General features: G+C 28.5%; 1 protein-coding gene across 4 annotated transcripts in view; it reads left to right on the top strand.

The window, feature by feature from the left end:
* The first annotated feature begins 184 nt into the window (after nucleotides 1-184).
* LOC107451011 (pre-mRNA cleavage complex 2 protein Pcf11) overlaps nucleotides 185-23,475 on the top strand; it is a 106,305-nt gene continuing 83,014 nt past the window's right edge. For 2 of the 4 annotated variants that reach the window (XM_016066963.4, XM_043041100.2), the window contains exons 1-2: nucleotides 185-599; nucleotides 8,885-9,010. In XM_016066963.4, coding sequence (XP_015922449.2) covers nucleotides 447-599; nucleotides 8,885-9,010 — 279 coding nt within the window. In that variant the 5' untranslated portion in view covers nucleotides 185-446. The remainder of the gene's footprint in view (nucleotides 600-8,884; nucleotides 9,011-23,475) is intronic. The other 2 variants (XM_071187556.1, XM_043041101.2) reach the window with 1 other exon arrangement.

Genomic DNA, 23,475 nt, shown 5'->3' with positions numbered 1-23,475 from the left:
CTGCCTATTTCTTTTACGCATGAAGGTACCCAAGTTCCCCAAGTATTTAAGATATTGAGACGGTTATTCTTTATATTAATTAAATAATGAAATATAAATCGTAAAATTTTTACTTACATTATGTTTCTTTTTAATAAAATAAGTTCATCAAACTGTTTTTTCATCTAACTGAATTAATAATATATAGGCTATATTTAGCATAGGTAAGTTAGTGAACAGTAATGGGAAGCAGGATTCGATTCTAAGTTCTAATTGTAAATGATGAGAAAAAATATGTTTCAAAACCAGAAGGGAATTATTAATCCACGTTAACAGCCTGTATCACTCAAGATTTGCTTTTATTTTGTCTGCAACTATTAATGATTTTAGAGTTGAACACAGCATGCCGTTATATTTGTAACTATAATCTGTGAACGTCCTATAACTTCATATCTTTTCCTGCCAGCATGGCAAAAGCTGTTGCTGAAGATTATAGATCATCGCTTCTTGATCTAAATTGCAATAGCAAACCTCATATTACCATGCTAACTATGATAGCAGAGGAAAATATTAAGTATTCTTCAGCGATAGTAGATACTATTGTTGACCACATTATGGAAGTAAGTTCGATAGATTATCAATTTCTTAGAATGATGAACATATATATATATATATNTATATATATATATATTTAAATAGCAATTTTTAGTTTAGCTTGTAAGTGAAAAGTTTATCATTGTGTTTGTAGAATTTCATTTGTGAATAAAACGGTTTAATGGATTAATTTAATTATTGATTTATTTTGAAACTTGAAAGGAGCAGAAGCTAGAATCTTATTACAAAAGTCTAGAAATAATAATTTGAACCAAAGAAACTGTTTAATAATATTGTTGATATATTAGTTGTAATTCTTTAATAATAGTTTATTTTAACCTAGAATAGGGTAATCTCAGTTTTATTAACCCATTAACTGTTCATTATGGACTCAATTTGAGCTACTATGTATTTTCTTCCCTACCTCTATTTATTCAATATTAAATGGAGATACTCTGCTTGGCTTCCCAAGTAACCTATTAAATTAAAAAGATAAAAGTATGGTTTCACTCTTTAAAAACTCTCAATTTGTTTATTTTGTTTCTTGATCTATAAAAGTATTTTATTTTTATTAAATTGGCTATAAATGCCAAAATATTCCCATTAAAATCCATGATATTAACCTTTTAATTGCAGCTAGTCCGGTGAAAATTGTTACATCAAAAACAGGAATTTTTTTTAAAAATATAATCAGGCAAAAAATTCATTTAGTGATTTATAATAGTACATTAAAAAATTGAAATTTTTAAGCTTTTATATGTATTTTTTAATCCTGTCAAAATCATACAAATATTGATTGAAAACTCATAAAAAAGTATTCAGCTAATTTGAAATAAGAGTTTTTTTCTTCAGCAAAACAGCATAGTATAAAAACTAAATATGGAACAAAGAAAGAATTATAGATCATTTAGATGCAGGAAAAATAAAAAACTTATTTTCGGAGATAAATTTTAAGAAAGAGCATTAAATCTAACTAAAATATATTTCTAACAAAATTTACTTATTTCTATTTAATATTCTAAATAAATGTCCTTTCCTGTTTTTGTTGGTGCCTATAAAAGCAATATATTTTTTTTATTTGAGAAAGATTCCTTGGTTTTGTTTTCGGTTACTATTTGGAAAAATGTTAATTTTCCACAATTTGCTGACTAACAGATAAATTGACTAATGAGTCAGTTGAACTTGTATATTTACGTGAGAGAAGTTGTTTTTTCAGGGATAGTGAATTTGATAATATATTGAAGAATTTATTTCAGAATAGTATAAAAGAAAAGTCCAGCTTTTGATTTTTTCAAACAGAAAAATAAAGCATTAGAAAACAAGTACTGTAAAAAAAGTACTTAAGCATCTAAACATTCCAATGCCAAAAAAAAAATGAAAAAGTGTTGTTTACATGTCCTGTTGATTTTCAGAAAATTCTTGATTGTCATAATATTGGTAAGCCTTATCAAACTTCTAAGAAAATGTGTAATTAAGATGCAAGTATGTCAATATGTATCGAACCAACCTTTAAGTAGTTGTAACAGTGCTCGACTGTTCTCATCTGAACTATCTGATTTAACACAAAATGAAGTTGCAACCTTCATGCTTATTTTCACAAAGAAGCTTAGGTTTACAATCTTTTGTAGATCATCTGAAAACTCAAGCAAACTAAATTCTTAAACAAAGCCTCATAAAAGCCATATTTGTAAATGTCTACCATGATTGAACATCTTCTGTGGCTAGAATTTTTTAAGGAGATCTGACCTGCATTCATTCCACTTATAAGATATGGTGTTGCTTCTACTTACTTGTATGCTCAATATATTAAAGTGGAAGGCAAAACTCGGACTTATATTTGTAATGTGATGGGTGGAGAAATTTGAAAAATAAACATTGTAGCTTCTACACCTGAACTACTTTTTGTTGATTTTGTTATAATAAAAAATAAGACCCAATGTAACCTATTTGTCTGTACTTATTTTAAATGTTATTGAAAAACAGATCTGAAAACTTTATTGTGGTTATTAGAGAGAAAACATCAGTGTGAAAGCTGCATTATCCAGAGTTTAGGGAAAATATCCTTCAATTATAATTCTTGGACCATCACATTTTGCTTCTTTCTAGCGCTGTTGTTGAGGTTTTAGACTGTATGACGTTTGAAATGCAGTTGATATTATTAAAACAGATAAAAGTATTACAAGCCTTATTTAATCACAACCATTCTGACACAGAATTTCATTAAATGGAAAACAAGGTAGGGTAGCAATTTATTTTGTTTGCAGAGCCTTTTCTTTAAAACTTAGCTGTTAGTCAAGAAGCTTATCTTTCCTCTGACATAAAAAGACAACTGCTTGATTATGTATTTTGGGTTTGTGTTGAAAATATGATTAATTTCTTGAAACCTATTGCAGACATGACTATTGTAATAGAGTTCGATTCTCCACACATCCATGACATATATTATAAATTTAGACAACTGGAATCAATCTATAAAAAATAAAGTGAGTTCTTAAATTTTTTTTATCGAAACTGCTATAAGATGGTGGAAACTGAACCCAAATCAAATATTTTATAATATATTTCCAAACTTCTATTGCTATGCTATTTTAACATTTATAATTCTAATTTATTAATTCTCATTTGAAAAAAAAAATAAAGTGCATCACAATCAATAAAAATTATTTTCTGATATTACACCAGGATAGTATTTATTTACATTATTGAAGGAAACTCTTCTAATAAGTGGGAATGTTAATAGTCTGTTTATTGGAAGAGTTATAGTTAGGTTATTAAGAGTTATGGTTGTAGAAATATTTTATAAAAAATCAGGCATTTGTCTAGGCCAAATTTATTACTGTTTAGCAGTACCTTCACAAATTCAACTTTAGGAAAAACTAGTTTCACAAAATACTACGATAGAAACGATAAGTCCATATTTTTGTGCTGATTTTTTAATAAAATTTTTAATTTTCACAAATTAGGGGAGAGGGGAGGAGTATATTTCAACATGGGGCACCTCTCAACAACTACGATTTCTGCCTTTTAATATTGCTTAATGATTGGCCAATATGCCAGACAATAAGCTTTAATTATGCATAACTGTTGACATTTAGTTTTAAGCACTTTCTTTTTACCACTGTTGTGTTACACTGTGGAACAGGTTTTAACATTCCAAAAGGCAGTTTTGATTTTAAAACTGTTTATCTACCAGTAATCTTTTAATGAGGGAAGTGACATTTAATCATCTACTAGTTTATTTAAATCTGCTTCTAACTGTATTATTTATTTGTAAAAAGTATTTTTTTAAAGTGGTTGATAATACTTGAACCAAAATGTCTGTACCAGGGGCAGATTTCAACAGTGTTGAAAGGTGCCCCGGGCTTATTATTTTTTTGTTAAGCAATCTTGTAAAAGTCAGTCTGCAAAAAGCCCATTAATTACAGTTGTTACATTTAAAATACTCAACTTTTTCTGTAAGGCATTATTCTAAATTTTTTGAAAAACATGTGAATGTGTTCAAGGAAGCATGTTTGTAAAAAAAATTTAAGTTATATGAAATTTTTTTAAAAGCTTAAAATCAAGATTCAGTTAGTTGCATTGTTGATGAAAATAGAATTTATTAACAAGGAATTCATTAAAAGATTCAATAAAATAATTATTTTCAAATTTTATAAAAATATTCAAGAAAATTTGATTTAGAATAAAAATTTAATTTTAAGAAAATTGAAAAGTTTACGATGTAACATTATATTTAATAAAATGATGAATCCTGTTATTTTACCTTCTTACAGTTAAAAATGGTGCGAACATTTAAAAAAAAAAACTCACTAAACCAGAAGTTAGTGAAGAAAAGCAATGGAAGCTGTCAGAAATAGTGCACCTTTAAGAGCAGCTGCAGACTTATTTGGAATGGACTTTTCAGCTTTATTTTATAGATTAAGAAAAACGAAAGTCAAATAATGGTTTGGTTGGTGAAACCAAAAATGTACAGCTAACACAAAATGCTACAGCTCTAAATATACAATTCAACAAGCTATAGATTCAGCAAGAAATAGTGCACCTTTAAGAGCAGCTGCAGACTTATTTGGAATTGACTTTTCAGCTTTATTTTATAGATTAAAAAAAATGAAAGTCAAATAATGGCTTGGTTGGTGAAACCAAAAATGTGCAGTTAACACAAAATGCTACAGCTCTAAATATACAATTCAACAAGCTTTTGATGTCCAGCAAGAAACCCTGCTTTGTGAATACATAATCACACGTTCAATTCTTAATTATGATCTAGCTTACAGACAAGTTCGACAACTTGCCTATGATTACGCAAAGCGTTTCAACTCCAAAATTCCAAGTAGCTGGGACAAAAATAAAACTTCTGGAATTGACTGGGTTAAAGGTTTTATGAAATGTCACCCACAGCTTACTTTAAAAAAAAACGTAAAACACCAGCTTCACAAGAGCTGCAGCTTTTAATAAAGAAAATGTTGAAGAATTTTTCAACAATTATGAGAGAGCTCTTACTTTCAGTCATTTTACAGTTGATCAAATATATAACTTGGATGAAACTGGAGTTTTAACAGTTGTTCCAGCTCTGAATGTTGTTGCCAAGTTAGGAGCTCGTCAGGTGTGGCAGGTAGTTTCTGGAGAGCGAGGAAGCATGATAATCAATACTTTAGGAAATACTGTTCCTCCCGTATTTGTTTTTGCGAGGGTAAGGTTCCATGACTCTATGTTATTTGGACCACCACCAGGTAGTTTAAGTTTAGTCAACAGTCCCAAAAGTGGATACATGACTGAACTTCTTTTTCTCAAGGTTCTCAAGCATATTAAAAAGCATACACGAGGTTCAACAGAAAATAAAATACTTTTGGTGATGGACAATCATGAATGTCACTGTACACTAGATGCTGTGCTGTTTGCTAAGGATAATGGTATTGTGCTAGTTACCCTTCCTCCGCATTGTTCTGTCTCCAGCTCTTGGATGTCAGAGTCATAGGGACATTCAAATCTTATTAGGCTTGACTTAAGATATTTTCTTAGACCATAAAAACACTTATTGGCCATTGTGATTCTCATGTGTTTTTCTTGTGTAGTGTCGTTTTTATTGTTAATCTTAGACCCCAAATAGGTAAAGCTATCAACGACTTCGAATTTGTATGCTCCAATTTCAAACTGTGTTTCTTCATAGCCAGCTTTTGTGCAAGGCATATATTTAGTTTTATTTTCATTGATTCTTAATCCCATCTTAATGGCTTCCTTCTCCAGACATAAAAAGGATTGTGTTAGTGCTGTCTACATTCGAGCGATAATATCTAAATCATCAGCAAAAGCCAATATTTGAACTGATTTGTTGAAGATATTTCCTCGGGTGTTGATGTTTGAGTCCCTTACTATTTTTTCTAATGTTAGATTAAAGAGGAGACATGCCAAGGCATCTCCCTGTCGTACACCATTTTTAATTTCTATTGGATGGGAAAGACTATTACCATGATTTTGGTTTCACTTAGTGTCAAGCTAATCAACTTCACTAGTTTCTCCGGTATATTAAATTCTCTTAGGGCTGATAATAGAGTTTTTCGGCTAAGACTATCGTAAGCTGTTTTAAAATCAATAAATAGATGGTGCGTGTCAATACCAAATTCTATTGTCTTCTCCAAAATTTGCTCTGTGATGGAGCACCCCTTCCTGAATCCAGTCTGATAATCTCCAATTATATTCTTGACAAGTGGGGAGAGTCTTTTGAAAAGGATGTTAGAAAATTCTTTATAACTTGTACAGAGCAAGCTAATTCCTCTGTAGTTTGATCAATCTAGTATATCTCCTTTCTTATGTATCACACAGGTCATGCTGGTTTTCCACTCTTCAGGGATTAATTCTTGCTCTCATATAGCTCGTACCAGATCATATATTTTCTTCGTGACACTTGTTCCCCCCCCACTTTTTAGAAATTCTGATGGGATTTCATCGGGGCCTGGTGCTTTATTGTCCTTTAGCTTTTTTATTCCCTCCATCGACTTCTTCTAATGTTGGTGGTTCCACAATATGTTGGTTATAAATTCCAATGTCTTCTGTAGGTGGTTCATGTTCATCGCTAGCTCCATTCAGTAGTTCATAAAAATGCTCATTCCATCTCTCCAATACCTGCATTTTGTTAGTCAAGATTGCTCCATTCTTGTCACGACATGAGGTAGTTCTGGGTTTGAATTCCCTTTGTCCTAGGTTTATTTCCCGAAAGAAAGCTCTACTTTCATTAGATCCCCTTAAATGTTCAACAATTTTTAAAAGATCCTCGAGAAATGCATTCTTCTTTGTTTTATGAATTCTCTTCTCCTCCCTTCTTGCCTCTTTGTATTTAATCTCAGCATTTCTAGAATGTCTCTTATTCAGCATCTTTGTATGCTTCATTCTTTTTTTCTGTTGCCATGTAGCATTCACTATCAAACCAATCTTTCCTTTTAGTTTTCTTAACTTTACCAACAACCTCATTACCAGTCTTAAAGATTGTTTCCTTCTTATCGTTTATGCTATCTTCCTCCCTATGGTTATCCTTAGAGTCTTTAAGGTTACTGTCAATTTGATTCTGGAATTTGAGCTTAATTTCCTCATCTTTTTGTTGTTTACAATCAAACTTTTCCAAACATTTTCCTCGAATCTTTCGAATGTTGGAGATTCTAGCTCGTAGTTTTGCTATTATTAAGAAGTGGTCTAAATCTAAGTTGGCACCTCGGTAGGTTCTTACGTCCTCAATATCCGATTTATGCCTGGAATCAATCAAGAATGGTCTATTTGATTGAATATGATCCCATCAGGAGATCACCAGGTCATTTTATGTATCTTCTTATGCTGGAACATTGTGCTTGGTATGATCATATTATGATCTGCAGCAAAGTCAATAAGTCGCTTTCCATTGTCGCTTGTAGTGTCATGGAGACTAAATTTGCCAATTATTGATCTAAATTCCTTTTCCTTTCCATTTTTTGCATTTGCATCCCCTAGTAACACTTTGACATCATTTTTTGGGCAGGATGCATATAAAGCATGCAGTTCTTCATAAAAGAGCTCCTTTTCCACACTGTCCTTGTCTTCAGTTGGAGCATGAAAAGTAATGAAACTCTAGTTGAAAAAGCTGCGTTAATCCTAATTTTACATAGTCTGGATGATTTGGTGACATAATCTATTAATAATGGCCTAATCCTTTTACTCAGGATAAAGCCTGTTCCAAATATGTTTTTTCTTATCACAACTATAGATAACTGTGTGATTTTTCTTTTCAATTATTCCATCTCCAGTCCATCTGACTTCTTGGATGGCCAGTATATTGATTTCATAGTTTTCAATTTGATCAATCGGCATTTGTAGCCCTTTATTCCTGTTCAAAGAGCGAATGTTCCATGATCCTACTCTCAGTTCCTTAAATCCTTTTCCAGTTCGTCTCCGAGAAATCTGTCCAGGCATATTAGCTCTTTGAGAACTCATAACAATTGTTTTTTTTTTGTTTTTTTTTACAGGGTGAGGTTGTTAGCCTCACGCCTAATCCCCAACCTGGAGGACCAGGGTGTTCCTCTTTGTCTGGTGTCTCCCCTCCGACCTGTCCGGCTTGGGTGACCCTACCAGGAGCCGAAGCTCCCGCCGGCATAGCTCTCGGGATCGACGACACACACAAACCACAACGCCATGTTAAAGTGAGAACACCATTGCTGTGGAAACTTTGATTTTATTAAAGACAAAATAATGTAGAAAAAACCTAAATCAATCCAGTATGTTCATTCATTATTTTTATTGTTATATGAATAAGGTTAATTTTCCGAAATGTATGATATTGTTGCGTTCCTTTTGATTGTTGAAATGTGCCCCACCACCTGTTGAAAACTACCCCCCAGGAGGGGTAGATTTCAACAAAATACATGGTTCACTAAATATGTAAAATTAGGTACTTTGTCTTTGGCTTAGACCTTTGGAAAAAATTGAGAGGTTACCTCAAATATCAATTTAATAAATAAAAATTAGAACTTTTGAAAGGAATAAAGCTTCCCAAATAATTCTTAAGTGAAAACTGTTGAAAGGTGCCCCCCTCTTCCCTATGCCTAAATTTTCACAAAATAGGTACCTCTCGGAAAAACCTAGACAGACCCCTGGAAGTGTTCTTTTTTTTTTAATCCATTATCTTTTTATTATATTATATGTTTAATAGAATTCTGTGTGTAGTGAATTGGTGATATCCTATCTTTAGTATTGTTAAAATTTTTATGCGTCTTTTAATATTTTTGTATCTGATTTGTTATAGAACTTATTTCATCACAAGATTCTAAAAAAAACTTTCGTTGCTTTTTAGGTTCATCCTAGTTTGAAATTACCATGTCTTTACCTTGTGGATTCTATTATGAAGAATATTGGAAAACAGTATCTTACTCTATTCAGTGATCAGATAATTAGTCTTTTCTCAGCTGTTTTTGAAAAGGTTTGATTTGCATATGCCATTTATAACTTATGTGTGTTGATTATTTTTATATTAAAAATAAACTTAATTACAATGCTCTGCAGTAAATATTGCAATATTTTCCACTACGAGGATCTTCTAGAAAGTAATATTACTTTCTAATAGGCTAACCAATATTTCATGGTCAAGCTTTGTGCAAATGAAGTTATATCCTTTTTGCTTAAAATTGCTAACCTCTTTAATATATTCACCACTACCAAATATATTCATTCCTTCACTAAATCATTAAGTTCTTGCAGCTTACTTATTAGTTTTGAAATCTGTTCTTTTTTCTCTAATTTCTTGCTTTAACAGATTTTCAGTTTCCTTTGATTTCATACTTGCACAAATTATATTTCAGCTTTCCTTGATGCAATAGTTTGAAAGCTATCAAAATTAACTCCTTTCTTGTTTTAAATATCAGTATAAATTAAGCATATAAATAGATATTTTAGATATAAATGTTAATATTAATGGATGAATCAAAGGGTAGAGAATTTTTTGACCGTGCAATATCACCTATCTTTTTTATTTTTTTATATTTTCATCTTGGACTTTTTCCTTCTATCTTTCTCCACATTTTGTTTTAATTTTTTAAAACATCATATGAAGTGAAAATTTATATTCTTTGCTGTAGAATTTTGAGATTTTTGAAGATTTCGAATGTTTTAACCTTTATTTAGCTCCTTAGTTTATCATGTGCTTAGTTAATTTATTTTAATTTTATTTTAATATAGATTTGTTTTAAATAGCTAAAAATATTGGAAATAAAGAATATTTTTTATTTAATTTTTCTTTATTTTTTCTCTTCATATAATTTTTTTAAATTCATTTTAATCAATTTTTTTCAAACTATTTTAAATGTTACTCTTTGTGGTAATAAATTTTGTTAATTTTATAACAAAACTGTTCTTACTATTTCTTTGACTATCTATCTTTATTTTTGGAAATTACTTTTTTTCCCCTGTGGTATTGTACATCATTTGCAAAATTTCTTCTATTGCAATCTTGATTAGAAAAATAAATTATTAATTAAAAGGATAAAACCAAATGTGAAGAGTAGAATAACAAAAATGTTAAAGGAAAATGTGAAATTAAACAAAATTAATTATGACTTCAGTGCAAAAACCTGGACCGTCTAAATTATCTATTATTAAAATAGATAGTGATATTTTATTGCTTCAATAAAATGGGCAAAGGAAGTTTCTGAAAGCATTAAGAGTAATTTTTTTATGCCATTTCACTTAATATTCTCACTTAAATTTTTTTTTTTTTGCACTCTAGATTTTTTCCTATTCTTTGTCAATTTTTTTTAGAAATTTCTTAACATTTTATAATGTTCACTTGTTTTACACCTTTAAGTGTTGTCGCTGAAATATAAAAAGCCAAGTCAAGAGAAGTAAAATCCCCCTTCTTGATTGATTTGTAAAACTAAGCTAACTCAGAATATAACAGAAGAAATAGTTACTGAATCAAATTTTTAATTTTTATTACAACTTTGAGTAGTCAGTGATTTGCTTGACTTTGGAAACTGTGGGTCATTAAATCTAGGATTTCTGAATTTCTACGTCCCTTTTATTAATAGGGGGGTTCCTATTAAAAATAGGAATTTTCTACCTCATCATCCATCTATTAATTTGTACATTCATAATTATTCCGTTGATTGACAAAAAAAAAAAATTCAAAACAAGAAAAGGATTAAAACTGGGTTATCAAGGATTTTAATCAAGACAGATTAATTGACATTTGCATTAAAGAAAAGCAACAAGTTATCAGAATTATTTTAATTTTCTCCATTAGATACTACAGTACAGAACCCGTTATCCGGAAATCAGTAAATCGGAAAACCAAAAAACCGGAACGAAATTCGATAAATTTTCCCGACATTTTTTTTAAAAAAAATGTTTTTTTCCTCATAAGATTTTGGGATTTTTCTTTCTTTTTTGAAAGATGTTTACCTTACCATCATTTTGGAAACAATCATTAGTGTATTACTTCGTTTTTTCAAGATTATTTCCAAATAATTTTTTTTAGTTGGGTTTAACAATTAAAAAAACGGCTTTTTGTAGCGATTCAGAAAACCGGAAAAATCAGTTATCCGGAATAGCGATGGTCCCGATCGTTCCGGAAAATCGGTTCCCTACTGTATAAAATTTTTTATATTTTTATATATATACTATATATTGTTTGCGGGTCTCCAGAATAATTAATGCAAAGTTAGTTGGGACATCTTTTATTGTTAAATATAACAAAGAATGACAGAAGAACATATACCTATACAGGTAAAAAGCAGCTGTAGCTATGAGGGCTGGAACATGAATACATTAATATTGAAGAATAGGCATTTAGAAGAATGACCAAGTTTAGATATTCACAATCGTGCAAAGTGAGCTACTCGCTTACGTTGAAAGAGGGAAATTAGCATTAAATTCTAACATATATATATTTAATGTTTGGTTATAATTTTGTTCGCGCAGTATTTTTTCATACTTGAGAATTACGCATCCCAACGCATGTGTTATAACTTATTTTTTGTATTCCCTCTAAGATTTTTTTATTTATTTGACAGATTATAGCATGCAAGCGGAATTACTGGTAGTATTTCTTTCATTTAAAATAAATCATGACAAACTTATTAAAAAACTTTAAATGCTGTAATTTTGGGAGTTTTTATATACCTAGTATTAATTAATTCAAACTTCCATTACTTTTCCCCCCATTTTTATGGAAACACAATCATTTCATATTTGTTAATGTAAAATTATGCTTTACTTGACTAATGTTATTTGCTTTTTTTTCTTCTTTTTTTTTACCTTTTATACAGGGGTTTATATTATTTTTAATAAGGAACTGCATTTGGTAAAAGGACCCAAAAATTTGAAGTGTTTAAAAACCTGTACTTTCTTAAGTCTTGTGGAATCATTGGACATTTCACAATGACTCAACTAACCAATCAAACTTTGATAGCATTTATGGTTAAAGCCTGTAATTTCACAATATTATTTCTAAATCTTGGTGACTCAATTTTCTGATATAGCTAATCATATTAATATCTTTATCAATATCAATTATAAGTTTATACATTTTATAGAAAATTACATCTTTTGTCATTTCATTTACCCTTTTCAATGGAATATTTCATCACATAATTTATTCTAAATTCCAGCTTGCCTTATTTCAATAATTAGTTTTATGGCCAAAAATACCAGTTTAAAAACATTTTAAACTATCTTTTTGATGTTTACAATAAATTTATTTATGGCACCACCTATTACTATTTACAACTGAATACTATATTACATTTTTTTGTTTCTGTATATAATTTCTTTGAGGATGAAAAAGGGATTGTCTGGGTCGATACCTTTTATCTTTAACTATTTTCAGTTTATATATATTATCCAACGCATTTTGAATTGTTCTATTTTAATAGATTCCTGAGCTAGTATTATATAGTTTGCTTATTAATTATTTAAAGTTTTTGATTTTCAGTAACTTGTTGAAAATATTTAACAAGTTACTGATTAGTAAATTATAATTGTGTCTGATTAGAGTTAATTTTAATTATCTCGAACTTAAAATATTGTCCTTAGTTCTAAATTTCAAATTATGATCAGGAAATTTTTAAAATCTTCATATTCATTTATTTCCTGGGATTCAATCAGTTAAAAAAAATACAAGGCAAAAATATCACTTTAATAACATTTATTGACAGTAATCATAATCAGTTTTTAACTGATTCGATTATCATGCAGTCAAATTTGACCCATCAAATAAGACATTCGATCTTTTTTTTATACAACTTTTTTTATAGATTCTTTATTTTGTATTTCAAATTACTATAAAAATTTTAATATTTGATATACCTTTATATTTAGTGAAATATCATAATAAGTTGTTATTTTCTGCTACAGGTTAGGGTACAGTGGTAACAACTTCTGTATTTAAAATCTATAATGTCTAAAGTTTTCACTCAATCTTTTCATTATTAGATTTTTTTCACATTATCTTGTTCTTTGCCATTATTTTTTGAGCCAACTATAATTTTAACTTGTTGTTGCATTCTAGCATTTTCAGGTGCTTTTAAAAACAAGTGCAACTATTATTGCCAGGTCAGTTTTTTTGTGCAAACCCTAGTAATGCCACTCTAATAAAATAAATATACTCACTTTAATTAGTCATCCTGGGTAAAAGATCCAAAATCAACTTCATCTAATTTAGTCTATTATTCATTTTTAATTTTGTTAAGTAACTCACATTCACGTCCAGGCGACACGATATCATAATTTCTGTAATCTTCTACATTCAAAATATATTAAAGTATTTATGAATTTTTTCTTCTTTCTATTACCCATTATGAAGTTCTCCCTAGGAATTAAAAAGGGAAGGGCGCTGTCTCTCAGAAAAGGTCACTTTGAGTTTTGAAAGGGCACTCAGGGAAGACATTTACGCGCTATAGCGCGTAAAATACGCAAAAAATTGAAATCGGACGCAAAAAAATGATCGCTACGCGTCCCGCGGGACGCGTAAATTTTTNCAAAAGGACCCAGTTTTTTAAAAGTCATGGGTCCCAGGGACCCGGGATTTTGAAAGCCTAGTGTCTTCCCTGGGCACTTAACACTGTAAAAATGTATGAAAATGTGTAATATTACATCATAACTGAATTTTATCCTCAACTAATTTTAAATTACCCTATTATACTATTTATGTGTATGTTTCAAAAAATAATTCTCTCTCATTATCAAAATATGAAAAAAACTTGTAGTTTATTAAAATAATTAAAGCTATGTTGAAAGGCAATTTCTGTGCATAAATTTTTTTCAGAAAAAGTAAACTAAAAAAAAAGGATTAATTGAAAAACAACTTGAAAGATTTTTTTCTATAATTTAAATTGAGAATTATAAGAAAATAAACATTTAGGAGTGCATATCTTTAATAAAAAATATTTATTTAAAAAAATAATTTTAAAATCATTACAAAATGTATAATTCTCCCTCTGAAAAAAGACATACTTACAAAAATTTAATGAGTTGAGAATAATCCTAACAAAGTAAATCTTTGCTATAGTAATCGGAATTAAACCTATAAACACATAGTTTGACCTGTGTGTAATTAATATTTAAACAGTGAATAAATTTTTTTCGTAATGGAAAATGAATAAAAAGGTAGTGTTTTTAAGGGATGGTGGCTTATTTTTACAAAAAGGCAAAGAGGGTGTTTTTATAGGGTTCAAAGGACAGGCAGGGTGTGCCGCCCTTCTAAAAATGCTTAGGGAGAATACTGCCATTGTGTATTCTTCAACTAAACTCTTAATATTTAAAAAGCATCTATTCCACCAAGCCCTGTGGTAGAATCGTAGCGACATTGTTGCAGAATGCTACCGAGTTCTTGGAGAAAGATTTTTCCTTTGAGAATTAAAAAATTCTTTTTATATTCAAAGAATATCTTGTGCATCGGATGAAAAATAAAAATGCTTGTGATTTTTCTATTCTCATTTGAGAATAATGGAAAATAAAGAATAATGAAGTAAAAAATTTGGTTTTCTTTTATACAGAAATTTAGTTTTATTGATTTTTTCATAGCTTTTAAACTCCGATATTCTGAATACGATATTATTAATTACAAAGAATGAATCTCGAAATGAAAACACACATTTAGTAACCCCTTTTTGAAGAGTTCGATTTACGTGGTTTCGCCATCATTTTTTTTCGATGGTTATTACTACGGATTTCAAGATTTTTAAAATTATTTTTTTAATGTGATGATGACTGGCGAAAAAGGAAATAATTACTGTGTTTTTTCCCAACAAAATGCGAGAACATCGCCTATAATATTGGAATAAAAAAATATTACATATTCAATAAAAAAATTTTTTTATTTAATCTGAATGGTTTTTTTTTCTTTTGAAGTTAGCATTTTTGTTACTTTCTAAAAACATGTATATTTGTTATTTTTAAAAGTATGTAGCAGAAAGCCCGCAAAAATTCTGCCAAAAGCCACCAAGTTAAATCATGTTTTATGCAGGATAACAGAAAACAAGAGTTCTTACAGAAAAAATGTTTTCCCCACGATCTATAGACAGCTTCTCTTATGCATTTCCCACATTAAAAAACTAGAGTAAATTTGACTGCTAGTATATACATAGAAAAATAATCATTTAATAAGTATGCTATTTAGATTAATGAATTTGTGATAAAAAATACCAGTCATTTTTAAAAATTAAATTTTTCAAAATTTTATTTGAAATGTACAATTTCAGCAGAGTCAATTTAAACTAAATTTTAGTGTATTTTTTTAAATTAAAAATAGGGATGAATTTTAATTGAAATTTAAAAAAGAAATTTCTTATCTATTTAATTCAAAATTAATTACAGTGATGATTCTTTTAGAATATGTTTGAGAGTCTATATAACTCTGAATAACTGAATCTATATTTTTGCATATCTTTATTTTCATGGTATAATTAACTGAAGTAAATAAATTAGAATTTAATAACCAAATATTCAATGAATGCTTAAAAGATAAAATGCAATCTATATCTGTTAAGTATGTGCCATAATTGATATATATATATTTACTAATACTTATAACTTAAGAAGAAAATAAAAGCAAACATATTTTTAAGTTATGATTTGTTTTAAAAATGCATGCCTAAATATATTTTCAATATTGATTATTGAACGAGTATCAGACAATTGAATTTTTAAGTTATTAAATCTTTTCTTAGATTAAATAATTTAAGAAGCGTAAGTTATTAAACCTAAGTTTATATAGTAGTTATTGTTTGAGACTAAAATTTGCAAATCACAATTAGACTTCGATGAATAAAAAAATTTTCTGCAAACATCTTAATTAAAAAAAATTCTTCTAATTCCCAAATTTTGGTCTCAATTTTGATAACATTTGTTCATGACACATAAGTATTTTGTCAAAATGTTCTGTTAAGTTTTATGCATTTAAGTTTAATATTTCTATAAATTATAAATATGCTTTTTATTAATGCCTAATCTTTTGAGGAAAATATATGCACAATCAGTATAAAAAGTCTTTCTGCAAACAAATCTACAGTGTGCATACACAACAATAAATGAAACAAATTATATAAATTAGTTAAGTATAACAATATACATGAATATGTGTTGTAATAAATGTTATTTCATACATAACATACACACATCAGTGCTATTTCATACATAACATACACACATCAGTGCTATTTCATACATACCATAACAAATTCAACATAAATTAGAATTTTCAATGCTAGTGTTAAATCTGTCCTAATATATGGATCTGAGACATAGCATTGCAATAAAAATGAAACAGAAAAACTTAAAATATTGATTAATTTATTTTAAGATACAAAATATTAAGATTTGAAAACTGTATGGCCAGAATTCCAATGCTGAAAATATGATCTATAAAACTTTGTGGATTTGTTGTAAGGTAGATAAATCATGAATCAAATAGGCAGTTTAAATCACAAGTATAGATACAAATTGTAATTTGTCAAAAAGTGCTTATTTAAATCCGTTATCTAAATTTTACGTAAATATGGATTTGAATTGCATTTAAAATATTTAGATATGACAAACTTGGAGGAACTTAATACAAAGTAGTTGTCAAAAAGTGCTTATTCAAATTCATAATCTAAAATTTACGTAAATATGGATTTGAATTGCATTTAAAATATTTAGATATGACAAACTTGAAGGAACTTAATACAAAGTAGTTGCAAAAATCTGATTGATAAACACTCACAGCCACAGAATTATGCATAGTGTGTGTAAAAGAGTAAATTTGAATGCATGATTAGAAAGTAGTGTTTGGAAATAATGCTGGTTTGATAAACTTATTATGATTTAATTTTAACTGAGACTGTGTAAAAATCCATTCAGCAAATAGTAAAAGTTTGAGGAGATTTCGGTAGCTGAAAATAATTATAATTATTTTACATTTTTATAAAAATTTAAAAATGTGTTGTTAATAATTTAATTCTTATAAATACTGCTATGTTTGATTTTCAAATCTTAAATTAATTAAATATTTAATTAAATCTCAAATTAATTAAATATTTAATTAAATCTTAAATTAATATTAATCTACAATTCAATTTATTAAAAAAATAACATAAATATATATAATTTTTTTTTAAAATTTTTATTGTGACAAAACATTTCTTAGATTCTAAAATTTTCGAAGAATTTATTTTTCTATAAAATAAACTGGGTATCTAGGTCCCTTGGATCCAAGTTAAACTATACTCAGTATCATCTTAATTAGGGGATGACACCTAATATTAAAACTAAAATTTTATGGCAAAAAATAAATAAATAAATGGCCATTCTACGCAAAAATAGATATTATTTGTTGTTAAAACAGATCTTTTGCACTGTTAAGAATGTGAAAGTTGTTTTAGTTGAGGTTTCATTGTAATTTCTTATTAATGTATATTTCAGAAATAATTGATTTAAATTTTAATAGTTTAAAAATAACTGAACTGTGTATTACTGAAATAATACTTACAAATAAAAATGTTTTCATAATAAAAAGAGCTGTGTAACTATTGGAATTCTAGGTTTTTAAGTATACATATAAGATTTTAAAACTTTTCAAGTTTCTACATTCTTTTCTTTTCAAAAGATAATTTCAGTTTTCACTATAAATATAAAATTTTTAAAAGTGGAAAATATTTCAATTACTGCTCAGTTTTATCCATTAATTTGTTTTGAAGTCTGTTTTTGTTCAATTGCTATGATGTACACAAGTGACACACTAGCTCTACAAGAATCACTTTAGTGTAGTAAGATATCTTAAATAAAATAAAATTCTTAATTTATTTAAGTGTTTGTCTTACTTGCAATATTTTTGACATATCTACCTTGTTTTATACTTGAAAAAATCCAAAAAGAAAAAGGTAAGAATCTATAAAAAAATATCTAATCTGTCAATATTGATATTTATAAATGCTTCAAGAAAGAAACAAGAAGTGGAAATATCTCAGATATTTGCGTGGTAGTACAACAAAGTTATCGTCCATCCTTAAGAATTGTGCAAATTCTAATTATTCTGAATCGATATGTAACAGTATTATTTCTAAAACTCGTCACTAGATGGCAGCTACAAGCATAGTCACTGCCCAGTTTTGATTTTTTCTCCTAGGAAAGTGATCAGATTAGTGCAGAGAGCAATATTACAACGAGTATCTTTTTTTTTTTTGAAAGTTAAAAAATGCTTAATCTTCAAATATTAATTAAAAAAATCTTTCCATTTTCTTAAATTTGTTTCCAATATGGCTTACAACTTATTGATTTTTTTAACAAGTGTGCAAATTTTTAGATTATTAGGTTAATATCTTCAGTCAAAGTTAAAAAATTCACGAAGAACTGAATTTAAAACTGAAAAATTATCATGATTAAAGTTTTCATGTTAGCAAACGTTGCAATAATCTCTTTAGAAAAGCTCATATCTCAGTTCATTTTGATTTCTTTTTTGGTTAATGTTTTATTTTCTAAATGAAATATTGATGAGAAATGATGATGAGTATAAAATATAGAATTTTTTTTTTCATTCTAAATTTTTAGTTGAACTTTCTGTACCAAATTTAAAGTTTGTTTTGTTTAATTGCCTTGTTTTATTTTTTTAAAAACAATTTTTGTTAGTTTTATATTTGTACTTTTTGTCACATACATACATCAGGGCTCAAAAATTATATTGCCCTGACATAGCTGAGCAAGTAAAAATTCCAATAGGGCTTATATTTATATCCTTACATGCTCAGTCGGACATGTAAATATTTAATCAAAAGTACAGATTAAGCACCTCTTCAAGTTTTGACGAAAATTCCCAAGATTTCAGATTTATCGTAATCAGCTTCAAAGTGGGAAGAAAAAAAATTTAAGATTTATTATTTTTGATAAGATCTTAATGTTATGCATGTAGAATTGCGCATGTACCTGAATATTAACCCTTTGATGCAGAATTTTTATTAAATATATTTTTCATACTTTTTTTCATTATTTTGTAATAATTTAGGTCAAAATAAGTGAATAATACTATATTTAGCATTTTAACAATTTATGGTTATGAAATATAGCCTGAAACATCTGTGTCTCTTTTTTAATTTAAGGCAAAATCTTCATTACTCACTTCCAAACAACACTTTTTCAAATTTGCATTTATTTGCAGCTATTTAGATCAAAGAGAAACAGTTATTCACCATTGAAATTTCTTTCATTTGCAAAATCATTGTATTGACGCATTTTTGAATATGAACAAAAACCTTTTTTAACTACTTTTTTGGATTTTATATTTTAGTACAAATATAATTTCGATAATCTAACATATTTTTTTTAGTAACTATTAAACTAGTTTTTATTATTAAAAATACTAGAATATATTTGTGCTTGTAGTTAAAGCATCAGAAAAAAAATATCGAAAGGATACTAGCGTCCAATCTGTGTCAAAGGTTCAGTGGCATATATAGACTTAGGTGTTTCCTTCTGCAAGTGTGCCCTATTTTAGACTTATCAAAAAAAAAATTTAAATTATACTTTGAGATCATTCATTTTATTTTAATTTATATATTTAATTAAAATTAATTTAATATGAATTAATATTTAATTAATTATTGCAATGGGAAGGCGGAATTTTGAAAAAATACTAAATTATAGTTACCGACTTACCACATTGAAATGAAATTTATCTTAATAATATAAGGAAATAACTCACTATCTTACAATAATTATATTTAAAGTTTAGTTAAGAGTTATTTTTATTTGTAAAGTGAATTAAAAAATGCCATTTAAGGAAAAAAATATTTTTATTGAATTCATATATTAAGGGTGCACAATCTTTTTCACTGAAGGGCTGCAATGCCCAAGTATTTAGACATATTAATGGTATTTATGATAATTTTAATGTAAACATGTGTTTCAGTCAAAATTCTTTTTATCAGTGAATTTAGTAATATATTTGCATGACATTAGATTCTTTTAAATAATTTCTTTTTTTTAAAATCATAATTCTTCAAATTGTTGTTTTCTTTTTTTAATCGATCAATTTAGCAATATATTTGCATGAAATTAAATTATGTTGAATATAAAAATTCATTCAAACCTGAAGAAAACTAAATTGATACTTCTTAAAATAAATATATATTTTCATCAAAAAAAAATAGATTTATTGAGAAAAATATAAAGATGAGGAAAAAGTGGATCATCACATAGCACAAAACTGTATTTTTTTTAAGGAAAAAAAACTAACGTTCTTGAAGGAAAGTAAAAATTAAAAAATAGATAAATATTTTATTGAGCAAGATAAATGCAACTTAAATATTTTTTTAAAGAAATTGTATGGAATCTAAAATGATATAAAATAAAACAAAGCACATTATACCTTAAAATAAGATACAGCATTCAGTTGGGATTTAGTGTGGTATATTTTGACCTTTACAACATTTATATTTAGTAAATTACTAGAGATTTTATTAATATTAAACCTTAAAATGGTTTTTTTCAGCAATTTTTTAGGCTGCAAAAAAAGAGAAACAAAGTTGAAAAATACTGTAGTTTAAAAACCCACATTCGAATTTCGTGTTTTTTAAAATATTGCATTAATATCGTGATTAAAGGAGGAAAAAAATACTGTGGATATGAAATTGTAGCAAATGCAGAAAAAAAGAACGATTGAAAAAAAAAATCGCCACATCGAGATTAAGGATGAAACCCCCACAAATAAAGTATGCCAAAAGTAAACGCCGGATTCAAAAATCACAAGATTTTGAGTGTCTTATTAATACACATGTTAAATAAGATGTTCAAAATCATATAGAAATGCATAGCGCTGAAAAACTATAGAAAAATAGCTTGGATTTAAGATAAAATTTGCACAAATAAAGTTTGTCATAAGTGATTATTGTATTAGCACCATTCCTGAGTGGCATGCTGTTATAATATATGAACAAGACCAGGATTTTAAGAAACGCATGGAAATCCTACAATAACCTCTAAAAACATGATCAAAAAGTTACTTAGATTAACTATTAAATATGCTTAAATAAAGAGCTTCAAAAGTGTTTGCTTAAATTCGAAATTCATGCATCAGTTGAATTCCATGCCAACTGAAACCAGTATTGAATTTTTAAAGTTTAAGCAATATGCTTGTATTTGGTATCATTTTAAAGGAAATTTGTTGTAATTTAAGAATTCTGAAGTTATATTTAGGAGTTATGCATGATTATAATAAAATTTATCATAAATTGAGGGCATTCAGGTTTTTGACTTCCAAAAAAATTTTCTATTTTAAAGAATAAGTTATTAAAAATATTAAGATTTTACATATAGGGGAAAGTTGGACAAAACGGGATACCATTATTGTTTTTATTTACTACAGAAAATCTGCTAAAGAGAACTACACATTTTTTTTTGTAGCTACATCACTTATTGAAGCACAGAAAAAACATATTTTAAACTAATTTTAATGACTGTGAAATAGTAAAACAAATCATTTTTCCAGCTCTTACATATCCCGTTTTAGCATACCTGGGTTGGACAAAACGGGATAGGGTTTACAATGTTTAATTTTTTGTATAATACTAGCTAAAAACATAATTGATTGACAGAAAATTGTAAAGCAAAATTTCTAAAAATTGTATTTATGGGATTTTAATGCTTCTAACATTTTTATATAAACTGTTGTTTTATAATTAAGTACACAAAAATTCCGATGCTACATAAGTTTTTAAAGATTTTAAGAGTTTTCAACCATGAACACTTATTCCATAATTTTCACTGTCGAGATGCGTCTGGTGCCCTTAAGAGGGATTTCTTAGCAGTCCTTTCTTCATTTCTCTTGGTTCATTCTTGTAGTTTAATCATCCTTTTTTTCTTCTTCCATTATAATTCACTTTTAAATGGAGATGATGTTCTTACTACAGTTTACTTCTTTCTCTTATCAGTCATTTTTTCTGGGAGTGGTCCTTTTACTTGAGGTACATGTACAACACACTTTGGAAGGATGGAAAAGGGTAGCCTAGATCGATAACAAGAGAGTAATAGTCCTAAAACTGCACACATCAGCCTGGTGTTCAATGCCTGGAAGTTCTTGCTGTTAAATCAGTGGTGACAGACAATGCAAACAGGTGATCTGGGAAGACATCAGGATTGTAAGGACTTATACCAGTTTTACTAAACCCTTTAATGGTCGTTTCTGCAATGGCTGCCCGTGAGTAGGCTGCGTTGAACAGTTTTGTAACCTCGTAAATTATAACACACCTACCTGGATGGTTAAACAGCCACTTTCGAACTTCTTGTTCATAATACGCGCTCAGTGGAGCCATGAAACTGATATCCAGGGACTGAAGGCGATGAGTTGTATGTGGGGAGAAGGCCATTTTTTCCCTGTGTTAAAATTATGCTAAATATTGTTTCTCACAGCTAACTCAAATGCTAGCATTCGTATGCCCGCTAGAATTATACCAAATAATCTCTCTTCTAGAGCCAATACATGCTCACACGTTTTTTCTTGTTCAGCATTGAATACTGTCTCTTATCTGTCCAACTTTTTCACTGCTGCCAATCCAGTGGTCAATGTATTTGTATGAGCCTTTTTTACCTTTCTTTCAATATAGTAGTTATAATATAGTAAAAGTATTAGGCCAACAAATAAATAGGTGGATAAAACGGGATATTAAAAAAACTCTATCCCGTTTTATCCAACTCATAAGTATCCCATTTTGTTAGACTCAGACACTTTTCAAATCTAGCAAGGCTGCTGCCTAAATGTGGAAGAAAAATTAGATTGACTAGACATGAGAATACTCGCTAATAAATGCTTCATCAAATGTAATACTCACCGGAATTGTAATCCTATATATATAGGCAGTACAATGTGAAAAGCAACGCGTGTAATTGTGGAAAGTGGCAAAAAAAAAATGGAGTAAAAAAGTTCTGAGACCTACATCTTTCTATCAACTAGTGATCTCGAGACGGTACGCACTGAGAATGATATAATCACATTCAAATAACAAGTTTCTGTCGCCGTCCGCTAGATAGCTGCAATAGTCTGGTCCCTAGTCATATCCCGTTTTGTCCGACTATCCCGTTTTATCCAACTCTCCCCTACTAGTTGGATTTTTATTGTAAGATGAATTGTTCCTGAGTCTAATTATGCAGACAAGTCTATTAGCACAATTATGTTATTTTGTATTTTTGAAAAAAAATGTAAAATTTTGAAGTTTCCCATACAACAGAGAGGACCAAACTAAATGTCCCCTCAGTTAGACAAAATTTATTGGTTGACCATTAAAACGGAACACTAGGAATGTAATTAAGTGCTAATGCATCCTGAATCAACTAGTTTAAATCAGTTCCTCCATTGTTGGAGCACACATATTATTCAAAGCTGTGCCATTTTTATTTGATAGTGTGTTTAGTTTATAGTTAAAAGTT

The sequence above is a fragment of the Parasteatoda tepidariorum genome, chromosome X1 (genome assembly GCF_043381705.1).
Source record: "Parasteatoda tepidariorum isolate YZ-2023 chromosome X1, CAS_Ptep_4.0, whole genome shotgun sequence".
Taxonomy (NCBI): Eukaryota; Metazoa; Arthropoda; class Arachnida; order Araneae; family Theridiidae; genus Parasteatoda; species Parasteatoda tepidariorum.
Note: the sequence above shows the minus strand (reverse complement) of the source record. Positions and strands in the feature narration are given on the sequence as shown.